The following is a 24071-nucleotide window of genomic DNA, read 5'->3' as shown; positions in this document are numbered from 1 at the left end:
ATTTTTGAACATATACATAAGGATGTTTGTTGCAATTTTCTTTTTAAATAATGAAAACTTGGAAACAGCTATTATTCAAAGAGGGATAAAAATAATTAAGCTGTGCCATGTTCATATAATGAAACATTATATGGCAGTTAAAATGAAGACATACCATATATTGTCAATGGATACATACATTCAGAGAAAGAAATATATATGGGCAAGGGAAAACATATCACCTTCAGAATAGAGGTCACCTTTGGGTTTCAACAATGTTTATCACATTTTATTTCTTTCTTAAAAATCCACAGTATTAAAAAAGTTAGCATTTGTTAAATGCAGGTGCTTATTATATTTTATATGTTTTTGCATATAAAAACATTTCACACACACACAAGAATAATCAACCAGGATAAACTAGTTTATCACACGACTGAGGAGAAAGTTATTAGAAGTTTGCTAGTTTTCATTTTTTAGAAATTTTAGAGAACATCAATATATTGGAAGCCAGAAAGTCCACCCTGGTAATTAAGTTTAAGACTTCTAACAGGAGGGAGGTGGGAAGGGGGGTTCATGTTTGGGAATGCATATACACCCGTGCTGGATTCATGTCAATGTATGGCAAAACCAATACAGTATTGTAAAGTAAAATAAAGTAAAAATAAAAATTTTAAAAAAGAAAAAAAAAAGACTTCTAACAATAACAGCCACTGTGGAAAACAGTATGGAGTCTTCTCAAAACACTAAAAATAGAACTACAGTATCACCAGCAACTCCATTCTTGGGGATATATCCAAAAGAACCAAACACACTAATTCGAAAAGATACATGCACCTCAATGTTCATGGCAACGTTATTTATAACTTCTAAGGTATGGAAACAACTCAAGTGTCCATCAACAGAGGAGCAGATAAAGAAGATGTGGTATACACAGCAGAATACTACTCATTCATAAAAAATAATGAAAATCTGCCATTTGCAACAACATGGATAGAACTTGCAGGGCATTACGCTAAAGTGAAATAGGTCAGACAGAGAAAGACAAATACGGTATGGTATCACTTACATGTGGAATCTAAAAAATACAACAAACTAGTAAATATAACAAAAAAGAAGCAGACTCATAGATGTACAGAACAAACTAGTGGTTACCAGTGGGGAGAGGGAAGGGAGAGGGACCAGGCTGGGTAGGAGATTTAGAGGTACAAACTACTATGCATAAAATAAATTATAAGGATATATTGTATATCCCAGGGAATACAGCCAATATTTTATAATAACTATAAATGGAGTATAACCTTTAAGAATTCTGAATCACTACATTGTACACTTGTAACTTCTGTAGTAATACACATCAACTATACTTCAATAAAGACTCCTAATAGTAACAGTATCTGCTACTTTGTTGAAACATTCTTTTATTATTTCCTCAACACTGACATTTTATTAGCTTAGTTTCAGAAATCATACAGCTAGAATGCACTATTAGATTATAATGCTGCAACTTTGAACAAATTTTGCTGCTGAGCAGAGAACTTGTGAATCCAGTTAATTTTGACCTAATAAGTTACTCATTTGTGAATACTGACTCGTTTAATGGAACCTCTTGATGTTGTGTACTACAAAGGGACTTTTCCCCACTGCAAAAATAACAGTTGCAATGTTGTCATCTAAAAATATTCTTTAATTGTTTTATGTTGAAAACTGAAAATATTTACTAACCACTTGCCTTTCCTAGGCCACAAAGAAGGAAGCTTAATTTAACAACACAGCTTGACCCGCATACATGTCCACTCCCCAGAGTTTAAGTAGTGTTCACAACTGCTTGCCAGGCAAGCCCAATGATGAGAGCATCTCCACTGGTTACCCAAGGTCAGCAGGGACTGAGTGCTGCAGTGACATGTGGGTGAAAGTAAGAAGGAAGTGGAGTGGAATTTGACTTCCTTTTCGCCTCCATTATCCAAGACATAAATTAAGGATGCTCCAGAAATCAGATCCAAGGTTCTACTCAGAAGTTAAGGGACAGCCCCATTGATCAGTAAGGCAAAAAATCCCTAGAACTTCTTAATTAAACGGGGACCCTCTTTAACAATTTCTGACACTCACAACAAAGACTTTCTTGGTCTCTTCCTTTATCTTCACAATGCACCCTCCTACCTTACTATCTCCACCTTGAGATGTCCTGTAAGAAACTAAGGGAGAGGTGCTGTTCTAAGAAACCCAGGTATCATTATTTATGAATATGGACCTGAATCTCTGGCTAGCATGAGTGTGAACGAACAGAAACTCAGTCCATACCAGTATTTCAATTACTGTCACCATCACTGACATTATCAGCGATAACATTAAGATCGCCATGCCCCAAGTTCTCTGACAACTTCAAAATTGTATTTTCTCAATTTTCACAACAATTTTATGAATTTGACCTCACTGTATAGAGAAGAGAGAAATGAGCTGTTAAGAAATATGCCCCAAGTCACACAGCTAGCTAATAAGTGGGGTACCCTGCCTTCTCAGATTACCCTTTAGATGGACTTTAACTATGCAAAGTCTTTCTTACAGTTATGACTTTGCTTCTTAAAAACAGAGTCAGTCACACTATGCTGAAGTTTAGAACAACTGCGAGGGGCAAAATTTAGGAAACCTTCAGGCAGATCCATTAATAGAAAAACTGTTGGAGCCAATCCACCCCAAGGGAGGTGGGGAGTCCTCTCACTGGTAGTATCTCTAGACTGAAAAACAGAGAACTCTACAGAACTGGAGGGCTACATCCCAACAGAAGAACCCAGAAACTGTTCACTCACTTCACCAAGTACCAAAGAAGAAAGACAGATATGCTTCGGTTCATTCTATGGGCAAGTTTGTCCTCCACTTCTTCGTTGAGCTGAGTCAATGTTAATGACAACACAAGCTATGAGTTCAGGACCATCTGGCCACCCCCCAGCAGGAGTGGTAGTAGGCACAGCTGGGATGGTAGAACTGGTGACACTGGAGGAAAAACTGCACCCCGAATGATATTATTAGACAAAGAGATTACAGGAAGAGGAGATAAGTAAATCCTCAGGAACCACCTGCCTTTGACAGGGATACAACTTTGGTTTAAGGGCTGCCAGACAGAGAGAATCCATGAATTTTGGATTCCACTTCTGAAAACTGGTGCTCATTTTGATAGCACTGGCTTTTGAAACAAAAAGAAAATAAAGACAGAAAACGGGGCATTGGCTATGAGATTATGCTCCTTAGGGAGAAAGGGCCATGAGAAACAGCTTCCCTTCAGCGGACTTCTCAGCAAAAAGCTGAGGCCATTTCATCTGGACCAAGAATCATCACGCTTTCAGTCACTGCTTAAAGAGATAAATGGTATCGAGAAATTCTGGGTGGTTTACAGATTCACCTTTGTTTTAATCCTCCCAAGGAGGAATAAATAAATAAAGGGCCCCTGAGCTAAAGAAAAAAAGAAAAAAAAAAATTTCCAGAGTTGTCCTGACAACACAAGCACTGGTTATATTTTAAATGATATCTATTTTTCCTCCTAATTTCAAAGAGAAATATGAAGTGGCTTTGCAATGTTCAAGTTGTCTAGGCTGAGCCAATTGCTTACAGGTTTCAGGGAGGGCAAGCCACAAGAGACTCTTATGGGGAAGATGTGCAGGGTGGCAGTGAAGCCGCAGCCATTTTGCAGTTTATAGGCACTGCCCTTTATCAGCTGGCTCACCTCATTGGTGTGACTCAGTAGGCAGGTATACAACTGCTCCACCTTCCCCTGGATCCTCCTCCAGCTTCTCCTTTGCCGGGGGCGGGGGAGGGGGGGTGGGGTGGGCGTGCATGCCCATGTGGGTGTTGACCTCCATGACTAATGGCTCAGGCTTCTGCAGGACACCCAGTCCAGGGTCAGCCAGTGGGACCTGCCACATGAGTAAGTCTGTCCCCGTGGACTCCAGCCTGTCCTTGTTCCCCTCTCTTTACATCCACCCTCCCTCCCAATTGCCTGCTCCAAGGACACAAAGCTCCAGCATTAGAAGCAAAGACAGCAGCTTTACAGGGAGTGCTTAGCTAGTTTCTGTGATTACATAAGGGTTAATCTCTTTGCATGTGATTTCCCCCAGCATGTGTTTCTCTTAGTAGCCTCGCTTTTCTGACTGAAACCTGACAAACTATATTATACATATTTTTTTAAAAGAGCAATTTTATTTTTACTATTAAAAAAAAAAACTTATCCTAAGGTAGAAGTGAGAATAATGACTATTGGTACATTTGGGAAATATTTGTACAAAGAAAAAATAAATCAAAATAAACCCCACCCACAATACAACCAAACAACAGTTTCTGTCTACTTCTATAGATACAGAAAGTTTCTTTTGCATATTTTTGATGGTACCAATTACAGTTTTATTTCTCTTGTTAAACCTTCATTTCATCCTGAGCAATTTCCCAGGTCTTCAAAATTTCTTTGAAAGCATGACTTTTCAATGGCAGCAGCAACCATACTGTTATGGTTGCATCCTATAATATAATCATCCCCCTCTAAGTTGTTGACCATCACTGGCTTTCAGAGACAACACTGCAAAGAACACCCCACACGTAGTTCTTGGCCTGTATCTTTTATCACTACCATGAGATCAACTCCTGGAAAATGCATGTTCCAGGCTCTGGATACATATTATCAAATTATTTTGGTCACCATCTTTAGATCTATCAGCATCTCATACTTAGGCCAATGTTCAAAACATTTATTAACAGTATAACCTGGGTATCAGTGAATTGGAACTAATAATACAATGTGGGAACAGAGTCCTGCTGTCCCCTACCTGTCTTGCCAGGAGTTAGCCCTTGAGTCCCTAAATCATAAAGGAAGACTGGTTGGCCCTTGCAGGGAAGGTCAGATTGTCAGGAGAGTTTTTATTGGGAGGGCTTGAGGCAGCTGCTCTTTACCAACTAGAATTGGCCATATTGTGACCGACTCCACAGTTTCACTGCTATGGACACTGGGTGAATAGCCTGAGTTGGTGTTTTCACCTGACCTCTCTGGGTTGAATAAACCTCAGTTATTTCAATCTTCCCCTCAGCATCTTCATTTTAAGCCTCTCCATTGATTTCCTAACAAGCTCTAGAAACTGTGTTTAGTAAAGATCAGATTACCCAACAGTCTAAACTCGCCTTTTAGGCACTGGCAGAAGGGATGAAGAACAAAGTACAAGAGGGAGACTGGACAGTGTGTGTGAACACAGCTCGGCTGCTGGAAGAGGAGCCCGTTCGAGACGACGGGATGAAAGCATGACATCAGCTCCCTTGCCGGCACAGCCCTGGAAGTGGTCACGGTGATGAAGGAACTGTGTCTCCGTCACACACGAACACCCCAAGGCTTGGAGGCTCCTTCCTCTGTGCCCTAGGGTCTGCTTACCTTAGAATGGGGCTTATGGAAAGACCTGGCAGTTATTTGATGTCGTCTGCTTCTACCTGGACCATCCACTCCAGGAAATCCAACTTGTCTAATCACCTTCAGAATCAAGCTAATATTCTGCCCCAGATACTCAGTACACATCAGGGTGACACACAAACCAACTAGCCCTTTGCCAACGGCACTGCTTCATTGGCTGAAACACCAGATCTGCAAAGCTTGTTGTTTTTTCACTGCTTCAGTCTGGGATTAAACACGCATCCTCACTTCTCACAGCCGGGGAATATGTAAACAAGGCAGGGAGTTTCAGAACCTAGGGATACCCACTCTCCTCCAGTTACTGTGCTTCCCTCATGTATTCGCAGAGAAGCAGAGTCAGAAAGAGAGGCCAGTCTTATTTCTGATCATTTTTAAGTCTGTCACATTCTGTAACCTCTTAGCACTTTAGGAGCACAAAGCCCAACTGGAATCCATTATCAGGGTGAAAACTCAATGGTAGGAGACCAAACCAGGTACTTCTAAAGAAGTCCAGAAACAGTTACAGATACCTAGTTTTCTCTCTCTCCCAAATCTCCAACATCTAGCAAAGTGGGCACCTGAAAACCTAAGGCTCATTCTACTGAATATTCAAATAATTACGGTAAAGAAGGACCATGCTAGTCGCTCAGCTGTGTCCAACTTTGGGACCCCATGGACTGTAGTCTGTCAGGCTCCTCTGTCCATGGGATTCTCCAGGCAAGAATACTGGAGTGGGTTACCATTTTCTTCTCCAGGGAAGAGGAGACCTAACTTATCCCTCTTTGCTTTCCACCAGGAGACTGGGAACAACCAGACCATTAACGTATCAACATTCCACTTCCTTGCTGTACAGCTGGTTTGTTTGACAGTCCTGTAGAAGACCGATGGTTCCTTTGTCTTTAATTCCACTACTAGCATATGTTCCCTTAAATCCCTGTTTTGATCAAACTGCTTCCTCCTTGTGCTCTGAATGCATCTGAAAGATCTTATGACCATTCACAATGCATTGCTTTTTTGTATGTGGTAAAGGAGAATTCCTTCTTGTGGAATAGACTGGGGAAGTGATCCAATAAGGATATGCAAACCAAATAAAGGAAGTGAATGAAAGGTACCAGGAGAATTCTCAGCCAGTTTTCCTTGATGTCTTCTGAACATGCCTAGCACCAGATCAGCACTTCCCACAAAGCTGAAAGGCTCAACTGCAGCCAAGACAAGGTTCTTGAGTGATTTAACTAAACTAGAGTCAAACAAACTCAGCAACACAGCAAAAACTCACCTTCTCCAAAGCTGACTTCAAAAGATACAGAAATGTAATATGGAGAATCCAGAGCCATTTACTTAAGCCTTGGCTTACGGATCAGACATACGTGGAGGAAACATTAGGTGCAGTCATCAAATTCTGATCTTTGCCTCAAATATCCGATGTTACTACAGCTCACAGCTTCTAATTCCATCCACTGACTTTGTGAACTCTGAAGCTCATGGAGAGGGGAAAAAGCATTTTCTGGACACTTTTAAGGACTGGTTAAGTGACACAACCACTGCAACTGCTCCTGTGAAGAAGTGTGACTAAAGATTTCTGCCTGGGCTGGTAAGACTGTTGTTGCCATAATACAGTGTGTATCATCTTAGTTTCTCCTCTCTGAAGACCTACTCCTTACTTTTCCCAGGGTTTAACAATCATGTTAACAATAAGCAAATACAGCATGGCCAGATGCCTTTCGTGGTCAGATGGTTCATTGTTTAAAAAGCTTCAGTTTAAAATCCAAAAGATTGTTAACAGATGCAGTTTCTGGCCGAAGACTGGGAAAAACCTCACTTAAACAAAAGAGCATGTTGTGATTGGAACTAAAAAGGGAATTACCTTTAAAGATAAGAACCACAAACATTTCCTATTTGAAAATACCCCCAGTTCCTACAGAGCCTTTCCTTGGACCTTTCGTAAAAGTTAAAAAAATTTGACAGTGGACTGCTGCATACGACAAACCATGGCTGACCAAACCACTCTAGTCATTTTTACAGATTTGTTTGGACTTTCAACAAGGCCGCAACATCCATCTCTTGCTCTCCCCCCAGATTACTTAATTAGGCAAAATTCCAATTAATTTCTTTCCAATTCTTTTAGCCCCAGGAACACTTCTGCAGCTTTTGTTTTGGCTTTGGAAATGGGTTTTCAATCAGAGGACTCGGATAAAGCTGTTTGAGAAATGAACACAGAGCTTGATAAGCAGATAGCCACTGCTGGGACTCAAGTCTCTATTGTATGGAAAAGAGCCACTTGGCCAAGGAAGGCCAGGCCCCATCTTCAGTTCCCAGTGCCGTTTGTCTCCACAACTGCTGTGCACTTTTATGCAGAAAGTCTGCTTTTCCCTAGCTCTGTTTCTGTTGGCGCTCATGGACCCTTACTCTATGGCTTCACTATGTGTGAGAACATCTATGATGCTCTGAGTTCTAATCTTGAAAGATGGAAAGTCTGAAGGGGCCATGGGGGTGTAGCTTTCCCTTGGCCTGAGAAATGGATGTGGTCAGGCTTGCTGGTGACAAGTCTGATTTGAAAAGGCTATACCCAAGAGACGGTCCAAGGAAAACAGTCTGTTCTTGGTGGTAAGGATGGCCACCGTGGGCTCCCTTCTAAGAACGGGCAACCCATCCTGAAGGAGGCCAGGTTCTCTGAAGAGGGCCAAGCATCAGGCCCTTTTCATGCAAAGGGTTTTGTGTTCTCTTATTGTGTTATTTCTCTATTTATTACAGGGTCCCAAAAGGTCAGTTGTAGACCCAAAGCACAGCATAGTTTTAACAGTCTGAGAAGCTCTAATCAATAAAATCCTCAGTCAAGCCATTTTAAAGTGAGGCAGATCTATAAACTCCCAGGATTCCCCAAAGAGTTAAGATGGCTTTTCCACTCAGTCACACTATTGCTAAGTCATAAAGGGAATCCACGCTGCTGGAATGAAGCTAGCCGGAAAACTGCTTTCCCAAAGATCTGCACAATTGGGCCAGGTACTCGCAGGAATAACCCATCTGTCAGGAAATGGGATTCCGAGGCCAGTGGCCACATCTACATCCACTCGCCTACAAAAAGCCAACCCCACCACGCACTTAGGAGACAAGCTCTGAAAGAGGATTTGATAGGCCAGGAAATTGAAAAATGAGCAGCAGCTGTGAGGCCAAGGTCGTTTCTATCCTCCAGGGCTTGCCGTCTCTAATCTAAGGGGCAGTAGTTTCCATGATTAACTTTCAATTGCCGTCAAGGGTGTAATAAAATCTGGGAAAGAAGAAAACTTTCCCTTCGGTGAGCTGCTCCCATTCTCCTGCCCCTTCCTCTCCTCTAATGCATATTCTCAATCTCCACTCCACGTTGCTTCCTAATTTTGAGAAAAAATATCTGCGCTCGTTTGAGCCAAAATAGACAATGTCCTCTGTGTACTCAGGCACTTAAGGATTTTTCTTTCTCAGTTGTAGGGGCCAGGTCTTGAAGGCAGCTGCCTGAAAAGTTCTCTTGTTTTCAAGACCATTCAACACTATTACTATCAGAACAGAGCACATTTTAATTTTCATTTTAAAATTATTTCCATTTAAAATCTCTTTCCTGAGCGATGACCCATCAGTTTGACAGAAGAGAGGTCTTCCCATTGGTAAGATGTTCACAGAAAGAAGAGGACATACTCATTCACAAACACATCTTACTGGTTACCACTGCATTAGGAACCCTTAATGCCTGATATGATCTTAGTGGCTCAGAAGTCATCTTAAGAGGCTACAGTTGGACACATCTCTCAGCAAAGACCCCTGGAACAAAATCCCACATGTAGTTTTATCAATTACAATAGCTCACATGGAAAATTAAATGTGCTTTAGTTTGTTTGAGAGGTAGGTATAACCAAACAACTCAGTGGTTCATTCATTATAAATTCACTTCCAGGTATCAGATGCTGGTGTTACAAGGGTTATAAAGCCTGGCAGGAGAGGAATACAGGAAGGTTCCCTGCTGTAGAGATGCTTCCAGGAGGGGGCATGCCAATTACACAAGGCAGTGTGGTGGGGTGGAGGGGTGTCGGGGGGTGGGAACCATGGGGGCAAATGGAGGTCCCCAAATGCATCCTAATCCACTAAGGAAAGGTTTCCCTGGCTGATACCGTATCTTCTCAAGATACTGGATTGTTATAGTTTGTTCCAGTTTCTTTGCTTCCAGAGGTGAATAATCCAGCACCCACTCTGGTTGGAGAGGTAGCGTTTCCCTTAGGAACCAACCCTGCCCTTCCTGCTTCCCTGTCTTGATGTAAGTCTCCCCTAGAACAGATAGGAAAGTGGCAAAAGCTGGCCATGAACACAAATGGTTCCAAAAATGGGTGAGAGAACAGCTGCAGAATCTGCCACCGGGTTTGAAAGATGGCAGAGTGAGCTTTACTGCGGGAGATATAGTCCATGGGTGGTGCCTAGTGCCACGGAGGCTAGGGAAGAGAGTTAAGTACTTTCTCTACCCCATGAATTCCTTTCTCTCCTCCTCCAAAGGTACCAGAATCCCCAGCTTTTGTGTGTAGATGACCACTCAGAATAAGACAGCATTCCTGGCAGGGGGGTGTGCCCATGCAGCTAACAGTGGGATGTGAGGGAACTCAGGTCTGGGACTCCCGATGTGGCCCTCAGAGCGGGGGTAGGGAGCTGCGCCTTCCCCTTTACTCCAGCCCCAGTTTGGAACGTGAAATGGATGGAGAGCCACTTCACACCACAAGGACAAGGCCACATCTTAGAGATGGCCAAATGGAAAGTTGTTAGAAGGTAGTCACAGAGAGCAGGGAAAACTACAGCTGTGAAACCACAATGCTGGTCCTCACCTACCTACATACAAACTTTCATGTAAAGGGCAAGTTTTGGAAAAACACTTCAACCTTCTGTAAGCGGATGTTATTTAGGGGTCTCATACACAAGGTTATGAATAATGGTGTGAGGTGAGGGGGTTGCAGTGAGTGTTGATACAGAGCTAGCCCTTTACCACATGTAGTGTTAAGGCCACAACTGGGCACATTCGATCCGGTTTTTACATTATAAAGAACTGCCCAAAGTCTGGTGGTAAAATGGGAGAGCAAAGAGCATCAAAACAATGATAACTTTCCAGTTAACCATAATCATCATGAATATCTTACCTTTTTCTTGCTACAGTATATCTGCCATTTTTTCTCTGCTGGAAGTGCAAACATGGCTTCCCTGTGTTTGTCTGTGAGGTCAAGTTCATCCTGAGAAGACAAATAATAATAATTATTTTACAAATTAATTGTTATTCCTATAAGGGAAGTTTTATCAGCATCACCGGAGTGAGAAAACGAAGCCAACACATATTCAAATGAACTTAGGAAAGACCAAGAAGCTCTAAGTGCCAGTGTCTGTCACCAGCATTAGGAAAGCAGGTCCCTGGCCTTGGGCTGGGCACCCAACGCAGCCCTACACTTACCAAAGGGTGGGGAAAGCAGGCTGGGCATGGACAGAGTTGTCCTGGGCCAACGTGTACTGCTGCAGAGGGTCCACCGAACATTAAAGGTCTTTAAAGCTCCAGAGTTTGGAAGGATTTACTCATTTTACAGATGAAGGACTGGTCAGGATGGCTCTACAAACACTGACAACTGGGATGGGCCCTGAGGGACATGATGAGACGGGTGGAAGAAGAAAACCAAGGGTTGGGATGTGGTAGTGAATTAGAGCATCTAGGGGACACTGACCAGCTTAGCTGAAGCACTAGGTTTATGCAAAGAACCATCAGATAAAAGGTTGGGGAGGTAAGCTTCAAGGCCAGATTAAGGAGTTCATTTTCTTGACCAAGAAGAGCCAGTGAAGGTTCTGAGAAAGGGAGTGACATCTGTATCACCAATGTTTATTCAGTACTTCAAATGTCAAGCACTGTGCAATAATTTTCTTGTTTAGCTCTCACAATAACCCTGAGAGTTCCACTCATGATCACACCCACCTTGTATTAATAATACTTGTTGTAATACAGCTGGGGGAAGTTTTGGCAGAAGGTTGGGTAAGTAACCTGCTCAAAGACCACATATGCCTGGTAGATGATGGGGCTTAGAGTTTAAGCCTAGAGCTGTCTGACTCCTCAGCCCAGACTCTTAGTCTCTCAGATCAGTGTCTGGAAACATTAATTTTATAGTGGTGTGCAGCTTAGATTGAACACTGAGGGAAGGCAATTTATGAACATCTATAACTAATGAACAACAATGAGATAATGACTATAAAGTGCATAGGGAACAGTTCTTGGCATTTAATAACTTACTCCATGGTCAACATTATTATTTGTATTGAGCATCTGGTACAATTTTATTCCTACAGGGAAGCTGAATCTAGTTAAGAGCGGCAGATTGATGGGTGTGAGACATATTAAATTACTATAAATTAAGGCACAATAATAAGGTTCAGCCAACTGAGGCATATAATGCAGCTCTATCACTCGTGGGCCTCCCATCTTACAGTTCTGCCTCTGCTGGGTCATCAAGTGCTATCAATTCTTCCTTGAAAAAAAGCTCACATTTTCCTTTTGTTTTGTTTCCAGTGAAGGACCCAAACTTATGCCCTAATCACCTCTGCCTTGGCTCTGGCACCAGCCTCCCCCAGTTCCTTCTCGCCTTTCTGATACTTTCTACATCATGGCCACTGACGCGTTACACCAGTGGTCCTCAGACGAGTGAGCAATGGAATCACCTGGAAGGTTCCTTACATCACTGACTGCCCAGTGTTGAGGACTGAGAAAGTGGCAGGAAGTACAAAATGTCATTAGTTCCACACTACCTGCAAAATTAATTATACATCCCTCAGCCAGTCTTTTGAGGTCTTCCATTTATAACCCCAACTTAACTGCCAGGCTTATTTCTCGTTATCCCTTATGCCCTGATCTTGTGAACCCCTGCACCTCCAGGGCCTAGACACACAAGGTCTGATACATGCCAGCTGCCTAGGAAAATTTTTCATCTCATTAAGCCTTTGTTTCCTCATCTCCAGGATGGGCCTGTAATTTCAGGGCTCTGTGAGGATTTGCAACATCAACTCAGCAGGCAGTAATGTCTGGCACAGGGAGGGGCAAAGGTACTGTGGTTAGTTCTCTCATCTTTTAATATAAACCAGGAGCTATTTTAAGAGCAAGGTAAGCAGTTAAGTCACTAAAACACACACTCAGACACTAACCACTAGAAACTAGTTAAGAATTTCAACAATGTAAAACCAAGGAAGGAATAAAAAATATTTACAGGAAATTCCATTATAAGGGAACATGTTAAAAATGTTAAAATTTTGTTATGCAACTGTTACATACGTGAAATTATTATTTTTTCCCTTTCTTCCTTTTTAAATTTCCTGTAAGTTATACCTGTTCTCATCTCCTGATGAATAGGGGGATATGGCAACATAAAGCACTTCCCAATTAGGGTTTTCTTGGGGTGGGATTGTGGAGTCAGGTCAGTTATTCAAATAGCTCAATAATATGGTGGTTAGTTTGGGGAAAAGGGTTGTGATTTGTGAGAGAAAAGTGAAACTTGCTCAGTCATGTCCGACTCTTTGAGACTCCATACAGTCCATGGAATTCAGCAGGTCAGAATACAAGAGTGGGTAGCCATTCTCTTCTCCAGGGGATCTTCCCAAACCAGGGATTGAACCCAGGTCTCCCACACTGGAGGCGGATACTTTACCAGCTGAGCCACAACAGAAACTCAAAAATACTGGGGTGGGTAGCCTATCCCTTTTCCAGGGGATCTGCCCGACCTAGGAATCAAACTGGGGTCTCCTACATTGCAGGTGGATTCTTTACCAGCTGAGCTACATGGGAAGCCCTGATTTGTGAGAGAACAGTGCTATTAATATTGTATCCTTTACTACACTGCATTACTGTTTTTCCTAACTGAGCAGAGGTGTGAAGAAACATGTGAATCTTAAAAATCTCAAAATTCACAGCAAAAAGTACTAGTATTACTATGTTTTACTGTTAAGAGTTAAAAAACTGCTTCTGCTGAGACACAAATGACCGATTTTGAATTGAGAGGACATGGTTGAATTCGAACTTTAGAGTAGATGGCTTCATGCAAGGAGAGAATTTCCATAAAATAATTAAAAATCGCCATAGGCCCTCTAGGCTTCCCAGGTGACTCACCAGGTAAAGAATTTGCCTGCCAATGCAGGAGATGCGGGTTTGATCCTTGGGTCGGGTGGATCCCCTAGAGGAGGAAATGGCAACCCACTCCACTATTCTTGCCTGGGAAATCCCATGGACAGAGGAACCTGGCAGGCTACAGTCCATGGGGTCACAGAGTAAGACCCAACTGAGCATGCACACACATAGGTCCTCTGGATGTAATTTGGGATTAGAGTAAGACCATAGGAATACATGGACAGTGGTTAATGGTAACAGCTAACAATTACTGAGCACTTTCTGTGTGCTTAGTAGCAATGTTTTTTTATGGATTAATTTAGTTTATCCTCACAATAATCCTATAAACTGGGTAGTATTATCCCACTTACCAGGAAACTGAATCAAACAGATTCAATAGCCTGTTCAAGGTAAGACAGCTAGTAAATGGTGGAGCAGGAACTTGAGGCTAGACTGTCTGGTTCCAGATCCCATGTCCTTAACCACTAGCCTGCTCATTCTGTTGATTACTCAACAGGTGGGCAGAACCATGACACTGACGTCAGTAGGAAAAACGCACCCTTGAGCTGCACTGGCGGCCCCCTGGGCCTGCTGAGTGTCTATTTGCACAAAGAGGGAGACTTTGTTGTCAGATACCCCTGAGTTCCAGGTCTGGTTGTTATGGATTACGTAAAATTCAAGCATTCACTAAATTTAGGCATTGTAGGTGCAGGGAATAGAAAGGTATCACAGAGCTCATACGCTTGAAGAGGCAGAATAGAAATCAAATAATCACAGGATCCCAGGGACGAGCACACAGAGTTGAGCTGCCAGAGCCCATTTGCTACGGGGAGTCATGGGGCAGGGAAGGCTGGGATTGAGGTGAGACCTGAGAAATGAATAGAAATTAAATAGGTCAAAAGCACCACAGACAGTGAACAGCAGCCTTGTAGACAGGCCACTGTAAACTTTGGTCTTTATCATAAGAGCAATCAGAGGTCACTGGCAAATCTGAGCGAGGAGGGGTGACATGGATTAAATAATAATTGGGAGTGCCTAGGCACAATGCCCAGAGTGTAATGAGACCCCCACCCCTCCATTCCAAAAGTTTCTTTGCTCTGACTCACTCCGGTTTAATAATACAGCTTGAAACAAGCCTGCAAGACTGGAACAGACTATCACACAGCCTTACAGATCAATCAACACCTACTCCATGTCCTATCCATTCTAGGACCATGGCCAGACATTACAAAGGATGCAAAGATGAATAACAGACCCCAATCGCATGGAATTTAGATTCCAGTTAGGAAGACAAGATGATAGAAGGCTTCAACAATTCCTCTTCTTCTCAGGATACAGTCCAAATTCCTTAGCTGGTAGGTAGGGCCCTTCATGATATGGCCTTTGCTGACTTGCCCCACCTCACCTCCACCTCCACCTCCACCTCCACCTCCTCCTCCTCCTTCCTCCTCCTCCTCCTCCCCCAGCAGCCAACTTTCAGCACTTGGGATCACAAGTTGCCCATTTCTGAAACCTTTTTCCAAAAAGCCCTTCCCCCCCATGTCTAAGAATGAGTCTCATTTACCTAAGCTTTGGGGGCTTCCCTGATAGCTCAGTTGGTAAAGAATCCGCCTGCAATGCAGGAGACCCCAGCTAGATTCCTGGGTCGGAAGATCCTCTGGAGAAGCGAAAGGCTGCCCTACAGTATTCTTGAGCTTCCCTTGTGGCTCAGCTGGTAAAGAATCCGCCTGCAATGTGGGAGACCTGGGTTCGATCCCTGGATTGGGTAGATCCCCTAGAGAAGGGAAAGGTTACCTACTCCAGTATTCTGGCTTTTACAAGGTATCTAAGCTTTTACAAGGGATCAGCTGTCCCCCAGGCAGCCTACCTGACTTACCCTGGGGGGTGGGAGTACCCTTCTCTGCTCTCCTAACCTTTTGGCATTAATCACATTGCCACAGTTATCACACTTGCATTAATCACAATCACATTGGCATGTCTGACTCCCTTCCTAGACTCATCTCCAGATGCAGGAATGAAATTTGCTCTATTTATCTCTGCATTAGTTGCCAGGATCCAAAACAATATCTGATATATAGTTGGACTGAAGAAAAAACTAAGGTCCTCACCTTAGTGGTGAGGTATCTGAAAAAGAGGGAGAGGGGTTATTATGGGACATAGCGAAGATCAATGCATTTCAATAATTCAAACTCATCCTCCCTTTTTTTTTTTTTTTTGCATAAGATAGTGGCACTAATGGTAAAGAGCTCGCCTGCCACTGCAGGAGACGTAAGAGACTGTAGCCTGGTGTGCTACAGTCCATAGGGTCGCAAAGAGCCAGAAGCGACTTAGCAGGCACGTACGCAGAGTAAGGGTACACTCTTAAGTAAGCAATTTTCGTGTTTTGGCAAATGTATATGTTGAAGTTTTTTGCACTTAAAGCTTCAGAAACTGGTTGTACCATTTTACTCTCCCACCAGCAACATATAGCAGTTTTGGTTACTCTACACCCTCACAAACATTTGGTACTATATCTTTAAAATTTTAGTCATCCTAGGGCTTTCCACAGAGAAGGCAATGGCACCCCACTCCAGTACTCTTGCCTGGAAAATCCCATGGACGGAGGAGCCTGGTGGGCTGCAGCCCATGGGACTGCTAAGAGTCGGACACGACTGAGCAACTTCACTTTCACTTTTCACTTTCATGCACTGGAGAAGGAAATGGCAATGCACTCCAGTATTCTTGCCTGGAGAATCCCAGGGATGGGGGAGCCTGGTGGGCTGCTGTCTATGGGGTCGCACAGAGTTGGACACGACTGAAGTGACTTAGCAGCAGCAGCAGCAGCAGGGCTCTCCAGGTAGTGCAAGTGGTAAAGAACCTGCTTGCAAACGCAGGAGACATAAGAGATGCAGGTTAGATTCCTGAGTCAGGAAGATCCCCTGAAGAAGGGAATGGTTACTCACTCCAGTATTCTTGCCTGGAGAATCCCATGGACAGAGGAGCCTGGTGGGCTATAGTCCATGGGGTCACATAGAGTCAGATGCCACTGAAGTGACAGCACAGCTTATGTGAAGTGGTACCTCAATGCAGTTGTAATTTGCATTTTCCTGATGACATCTGATGCTGAGTATGCCTTTTCACAAGTTCACATGACATTCACACATATTCTTTTTTGAGATATCTATTCAAATCTTTTGCCCACTTATGAATTGTGTCTTACTGTTGTAAAACATGTCCTTTGGCAGAGGTATGTACGGCTAGTATTTTGCTTCACCTGTGCCTTTTCATTTTGTTAAGTCTATTTTGATCACTAAGTGTTTTTTATGAAATATAACTTCGTAATATTTTTTCTTTTATTAAAGTTAGTGTTTTTTTATTTTCTGTAAGAAATTTTTGCAAGCTGCAGATAAAACAAAACAAAATGAAACAAAACTCTATGGTTTCTTATGGAAGCTGCTAGCTTTAGCTTTACCTCCTATGTTTGAATCTATACCCTATTCCACAGACACTACTCCTGAGGTCGTTCTTTGGTTACAAAATGCATGGGCTGCTTTTGGCAACTGTCTTTTTCAGCTACCTGCACTCATTTAGATACACTGCTGGGCAAGCTGGGGAATGAAAGCACAATTGACGAAAGGAGGAAAAAGAACAGAGTATAAACTAATTTGAAATCATCTCATACATTAGTTTCTTCAAAGCTATAAAATTACTTCAAAGTAATATTATAAAAGATTTTTCACTTTGATAATTCAAATACTGAAAGAGGCAATCATGGAAAACAAAACAATTAGGATCACAGCATCTCAGATAGTGTCTCTTTACATGAATTTTTAAAGAAAAAAAAAAGTCAATCTATAGAAGCAGAAAGCAGATCAGTGGTTGCTTGGGGCTAGAGGTAGCAACAGAGATTAACTGCAAATGGACCCAAGAGGAGATAAGGTGATGGAATTATTCTAGAGCTGGATTGTGGTGATGACTGCAAAACTATATAAATTTACTAAAATGCATTGAACTTTACACTTCCAAGGGGTCAATTCTACAGCATGTAAGTTATATCTCAATAAAGTTTTTTTTTTTTTAATCAAGCCTGGTTGATGGAGCCCCAGGAAAACAAAAAATTTCAGAATAGAGAAAATAGGGTACGTACTGTGTGCACACAGTAAGGAAAGATCCTTCTGGTTGAACAGTGAACTAAAACAAGGAATCTATTTAGAAAAGAAACATTGGGGGAAAATGTATGAAGAGGTGGGAAAGGGAAAAAGTGAGCCTCCATTTAGAGTAAGTGGTTCAGTCTGAGAAATGTTACAACTTTAGATACAATTTCTGTTCGAAACCATGAGCACTTCCAGGAAACATTCTTGTCCTTCCCTTGAAAATTATGTAGACTCCCAATAGTATGCATTCCATTTAGACCAAGAGGATGGGCAATGTTTCCCCCAATGTCCCTTAAGATTAAATTAGGTGATAGGTTAATATAACAATTTAAGTCCTGAAGAAACTTTTCAGTGTTTTTTGTTTCTCCTGAGTAGTGATCTAGGGAAGAGTACTGGCCTTCTGTGGGTTAACAGTCAAGTTTTTCACTTCTTCAATTGCTAAGTCCTATCCAACTATTTGTGACCCCATGGACTACGGCACTCCAGACTTCCCCCCCTTCACGATCTCCCAGAGTTTGCTCAAACTCAAGTCCATTGAGTCAGTGATGCCATCCAACCATCTCATCCTTTGTCGCCCCCCTTTTTCATTTCCTCTTGCCCTCAATCTTTTTCACTAAGATTAACAAACAAATGTATTTAGCACAACCCCCAGAAGCCTCCTGGTTGCTTCTAGATCACCTTCTAACCTCTCACCTTACTTCCCCCACCCCCAGTTTTTGCAGTCTGGCTATGTTAGATATTGTTTTGAGGGCTGGCAATTAATCCAAAGATAAACAGAATACATTTAGTTCCTGTTACTATACCTTAGATTGAGATGGCCTGGCTCCCTTCATTGGCCAAAGAATTTTTTTTTTTTCCATATCATTCTTTCTTGGATAGGGCTTTAAAAGTTAAAGGAAAATGATTTAGCAAATGGTAAAGAAAGAAACATCTGCACCAAGCATCATTTTTCTCCACAGAAAGTGCAAGTTCTTAAAAATGGAAACCAACAAAGGCTTTTCTTCTGTGGGAAGATACCAATTATGTTTTTCATATCTTTATAAAACACTTATTTCATATATTTTTTATTATCTTGGAGAAAACATAATAATTAGACATTTTTTTATTAAGAAGAAAAGAGCGCTGAAGGAGGTCCAGCTGTGGGAACTAAAATTCTGGCTTCATCTCTCACAGAGCATGTTATAAACTCCACTTGGAAAGATTCTGCACAAAGAAACCCCACCAGTACTACACTCTAGAGTAAGCAGGCAACTCTATAGAGAAATCTATATAAATCAGAAAACAATTGGCACAGCGCAAATAAATCTAAGGAAATGGATTGATTCACTAGATAAAGCAAAGAAAGGAATTTTGAAATAATATACAATAAGGGTTTTGAATGAGTTGAAAAGCTCTTTTCAGAGATGTGAGTGAGGCTAAAATATGGAATTATTTATAATACCTTCAATGCGATATTTAAAGGACCTATTTTTTGAACATCTACCAAGTCAATAGATTTCAGTGAGCCAACAACAAGTGAGTTTTCAGCTAACAAGAGAAACCTCTAATGAAGGAATTCAGGATTTCTATTTCTAATGAGTTAAGCTAACTCTTTATCACACAGAAGTAGGAAGACACATGTTGAATGCTGGGGGAAACAGAGATTAAAAACACGAAGAGCGGGAGAGCGAAGACAGACAGGTCCTTGGGGTTACCCTGCCTATCAACCCATGTTCTGTGTATCTTTCTGTTTTGGGGTTGTTTGGCTTTGGTTTTTAAATGGTCCTTGACAAGGTAATCATCCATTTGACTCAATGCACAGAGCTCACAGTATTTTTTAACATTATATTATTCACACAAGGGTAACTTTTCTTCTTCAAATTAAAAACACCAGGTATTTACCCATAGTAAATAGGCCCAAGTTACCCATCCTGATCCCACCCACCAAAAGTCTCCCACATGTCCAGGAGGCAGCAAGCCCCCGGTTCACCTCACATAAACCCAACAGCAGTGGTGCCTTCTCTGGGTTTAGCCCTCTCCCTCATCCACCATCATCTCCCACGTCTAACCTCATCTCCCACCCCACAACTCAACACTACCATATACAAGATAAACCCTCTTGGAGGGACAAATGGTCAGGCCTTAAGTCACATGACACAGTGCTAAGAACCACACAAAGCAGATAGGGCCAGACAAAGCAGACAGAGGACTGAAGGGTGGCACTTTAACAGCAGCAAAATTAGACTTCTATAAATGTATGGAGAACATGTACCTTTCAGCTGCAATAATTCATTAAATTTATGAACATCCATCCTTCCCACAGCAAACAGCCACCACATCCACGAGTCATGAAATGCCAACACAGCTCTTAAAATTTAACCACCATGACCTTGAGAACAGTATTTTATTTTCATAGGGGTGGTTGGAAACCTTAAAGTTAGATAAGCCCTTTGTTGGTTTAAATAGAGGAGTGTTCAGTGAATTATTACCCGTCCCTAACCAGTCAAGACAGACATAAATGGAAAACAACAGCGAGTGTTAAGTCCCCGAAGAGATGTGTACACATGGAGAACAAGCCTTAAAGGTTTTCAGCCTGTAAGATTTCTGCCAACGTTCTTAGTCATTATACAAAATACCACAATATGACTCACCACCACCTACACAATAATGTTCTCTGTGTCTGACAGATGTGTTTTCATTCGACATATAAAAATAATAACTGAGAAACCCCACAAGCAAAGGCTGACTAATAGAAATAATTTTTAGTTTCTTACTACCCACGGTTAATTGTTTCACACTATTTCCTTTCCTACTCTGAATAGCAGGCAATGCAAACTATAGCCAGTTTGCTAGAAAAAAGTCTGCTGCGAAACCTGTAGGCTTCTTACTTGGCTTCTTGGTGTTATTTCGACTAGAAACTCATGAGACTAACTAACTTTTAATTAGTCTGCATCACCAGCAGTTTTCCAATAACCTAAAGGAAACCATCCTGTTCGAAATATATGCTGAAATCAACTCGCAACAGTAATCCAGCCACCCACATTTCCAGTTTTTATATTTATAATCTAGTACAACTTCTGTTGACAAGGCTTAATTGAGAGGATTTCTAAGCAGTGTTTTCGTGATTGAATGGAGGGACTCTGTCTCCTGAGACACAGAGTCGGCTTGTGGAGTAAGAGATAAGAAAGGTCCTGTGGGCAAGTGTGAAGCCAAGTTACACACACATCCCTCTTCCACAGTGACACCAGCACTGCTCTCCCCCAAGCCTCTCCCCACCTGCTTAGACTTGCTAAGCAGCTCAGCTGGCACTTCTAAGTTTTAGCAGGGTCAAAAGATATCTAGCACAATGAGTCTCCTCCCACACTGCAGCTATTTACTTATTCTACCATGTAATATAGGGTGGAGAGACTGCCGAGGACGGAAAATATTTCTTAGACCTGAATGCTGAAGCTCCAATACTTTGGCCACCTGATGCGAAGAATCGACTCACTGGAAAAGACCCTGATGCTGGGAAAGATTGAGGGCAGGAGGAGAAGGGGATGACAGAGGATGAGATGGTTGGAAGGCATCACTGACTCAATGGACATGAGTTTGAGCAAACTCAGCAAGATAGTGAAGGACAGGGAGGCCTGGAGTGCTGCAGTTCATGGGGTCACAAAGAGTCAGACACGACTGAATAACAACACCACCCCCCTCACCCTTTTAACCTGCTACCCTTAGTGCTCCCATGGTAACTGACATCCAAATGAAGAAGAAGAGTAGAGAGACTGACAAAAGGTGGACATGGATGCAGGAAGGGTACAGGAACCAGCCCAAACCTATCACGACTACTTCAAGAATAATTCAGAATAGGAATCCAACTGTTGGATGATCCAGCCATCATTAATTCATGCATGTACACATTCATGCAAATCTTCCTGAGCATATCATGTATAAACCTTCACTAGTGAATTATTCATCCAGGCCACAAGCATTTACTGACCATGGACTCAGGACCAGGCACTGCTCGAGGCCCTGGGGATCTTCAGTGAAAATGCCAGATTCGATGCCTGTGCCCTTCCGCTCTCTGACGTTGTAAAGGTGCATGCTCACAGTGGATTTAACATGCGTGTCCATAGGTGAATAAACTAAACTGATTGTTTAAAAGATGGCAAAGGACTTGCTTTTTTCTTCTATACCTAAGAAATGTCCATCTTTCCTGAAAACAATGCAAGTATATATTCTAAGTGACCTTCATTTGGTTTAGTTCTTAAATATTACATTGTATAATGAAATAAACAGCTAGCAGCTGTAGGATGTTTCCAGTGGATTTATTTAACACTAGACAAGACGTGGAAAATTCCAACTTTTTTAGGAATTTGGTTTTTTAAAATATATGTTTTATATATATATATATATATATATACATATATTTTTTTTTTACTCCCTTCATCCATGAGCCAGAAAATCCTGACTAAAAGATGTAACTGGTACTGAGCTCCTAAAACACAAATCAAGAAACACTTTGAAATTCCAGAGGAACTGCATGTGGAAAAGGGTGGGGGGGCGGGGACTTCAAGCCTAGCAGATAAAAAGAGTTAAGGACAGTTTAGAATTGCAATTCATGATCCATGTATTGGGCATTCACCTCGAGCAGGCTGTGTGACATATGTTTTAAAAGAGCAAATGGTATTTAAATGACTCCCAGTGCATCAATATATATACTTGAGTACATTTATTTGTACAAACTACCAGATTGTTCTAGCCATTACTGAAACACATTTTCAAAATTGCACTTGAAAGCTTACCTAAACCATACCACTTATGGAGATCAAATTATCCTCTCTGTCTTTAAAACCTATACTGGTCTGGATGGGGACATGTAAAGAGTTGGCAAGTAGTGCAATTTGCTGACTGTGTAATTCGCACATGGCAGCCTGAGGATTAAGTTAAATAATCAGATTTTAAATTGAAGCCAAAAGCTAAGTAGATACATACCTCTCAACATCTCTTTAGGACTCAGGGTAATGAAAATCATCAAGGCCAAGGGGACTCATAACCATTTTCTCAATAACATTATTAGTTCAGAGATGGTTTTGCAGAATTTGTATTAAAATAAAATAAAGTTTTCATGATTTTTTCCTCCATCTCTCCCTGAGCCCCCATCCCCATTTCAGTCCCTGCTCTAAATTAAGAAGCACCCAGAAATAAATGGTTCGATAACAAAGTACCTCCAAAATCACTGCAGATGGTGACTGCAGCCATGAAATTAAAAGACGCTTACTCCTTGCAAGAAAAGTTATGATCAACCTAGATAACATATTCAAAAGCAGAGACATTACTTTGTCGACTAAGGTCTGTCTAGTCAAGGCTATGGTTTTTCCTGTGGTCATGTATGGATGTGAGAGTCGGACTGTGAAGAAGGCTGAGCGCCGAAGAATTGATGCTTTTGAACTGTGGTGTTGGAGAAGACTCTTGAGAGTCCCTTGGACTGCAAGAAGATCCAACCAGTCCATTCTGAAGGAGATCAGCCCTGGGATTTCTTTGGAAGGAATGATGCTAAAGCTGAAACTCCAGTACTTTGGCCACCTGATGTGAAGAGTTGACTCATTGGAAAAGACTCTGATGCTGGAAGGGATTGGGGGCAGGAGGAGAAGGGGACGACAGAAGATGAGATGGCTGGATGGCATCACTTACTCAATGGACGTGAGTCTGAGTGAACTCCGGGAGCTGGTGATGGACAGGGAGGCCTGGCATGCTGCAATTCATGGGGTCGCAAAGAGTCGGACACGACTGAGTGACTGAACTGAACTGAACTGAACATGGAGTAAAAAATGTAAATTTAACAACTTGAATAAAAGGACATTTGGAATGGTCTTGATGAGATAAAATATACATTTAGGACTAGAAGGAATAAAATGGCTTACGGTTTTATCTTAAGCTTTTCTGTATTTGTTCAGTGAATCAGAAGACGAGATGAAAACTTTGAAGACCATCTTGACCATCTCACTATCTCTAAGCAGACAGGACCTCAAAGAAATGTATCCTGTCCATTGAAATGAAGATCTACTGCCAATCCCACTAGATTTCTGGATGTATTGCAAAGTTCAATTCAAAAACACAGCATATATAAGCAAGCAAAACCCCCTATATCAACATCCCTTGGATCACAAACCATCAGTTCTTCTCAGGCCCTAAATAATTTGTTTATCAAGTTCTAGATTTAGGATCATTTTTTGCTCATCTTTAAACTGACTATATACTGGCAATAGTTCACATCTATCCCACAGCAATTTTAGCACTGAACCCATTTAGGCCCATATCTACATTCCCACTTCCTTTTGTGATATACTGCACATTATCATACTGTTCCAACATTTCTTTATGAACTCATCAAGTTAATTTCTTCAAAAATACCACAGTATCAAGGGAATATCTACTCAATATTTTT

At 41.8% G+C, this 24071-nt stretch overlaps 1 protein-coding gene across 4 annotated transcripts in view; it reads right to left on the bottom strand.

Annotated features, from left to right (window-relative positions):
- DAAM1 (dishevelled associated activator of morphogenesis 1) overlaps positions 1 to 24071 on the bottom strand; it is a 182057-nt gene that overhangs the window by 73169 nt on the left and 84817 nt on the right. For all 4 annotated transcript variants that reach the window (XM_069596723.1, XM_069596724.1, XM_069596726.1 and 1 more), the window contains exon 3: positions 10543 to 10632. In XM_069596723.1, the coding sequence (XP_069452824.1) occupies positions 10543 to 10632 (90 nt within the window). The remainder of the gene's footprint in view (positions 1 to 10542; positions 10633 to 24071) is intronic.

Source organism: Ovis canadensis, chromosome 7 (assembly GCF_042477335.2).
Source record: "Ovis canadensis isolate MfBH-ARS-UI-01 breed Bighorn chromosome 7, ARS-UI_OviCan_v2, whole genome shotgun sequence".
Taxonomy (NCBI): domain Eukaryota; kingdom Metazoa; phylum Chordata; class Mammalia; order Artiodactyla; family Bovidae; genus Ovis; species Ovis canadensis.
Note: the sequence above shows the minus strand (reverse complement) of the source record. Positions and strands in the feature narration are given on the sequence as shown.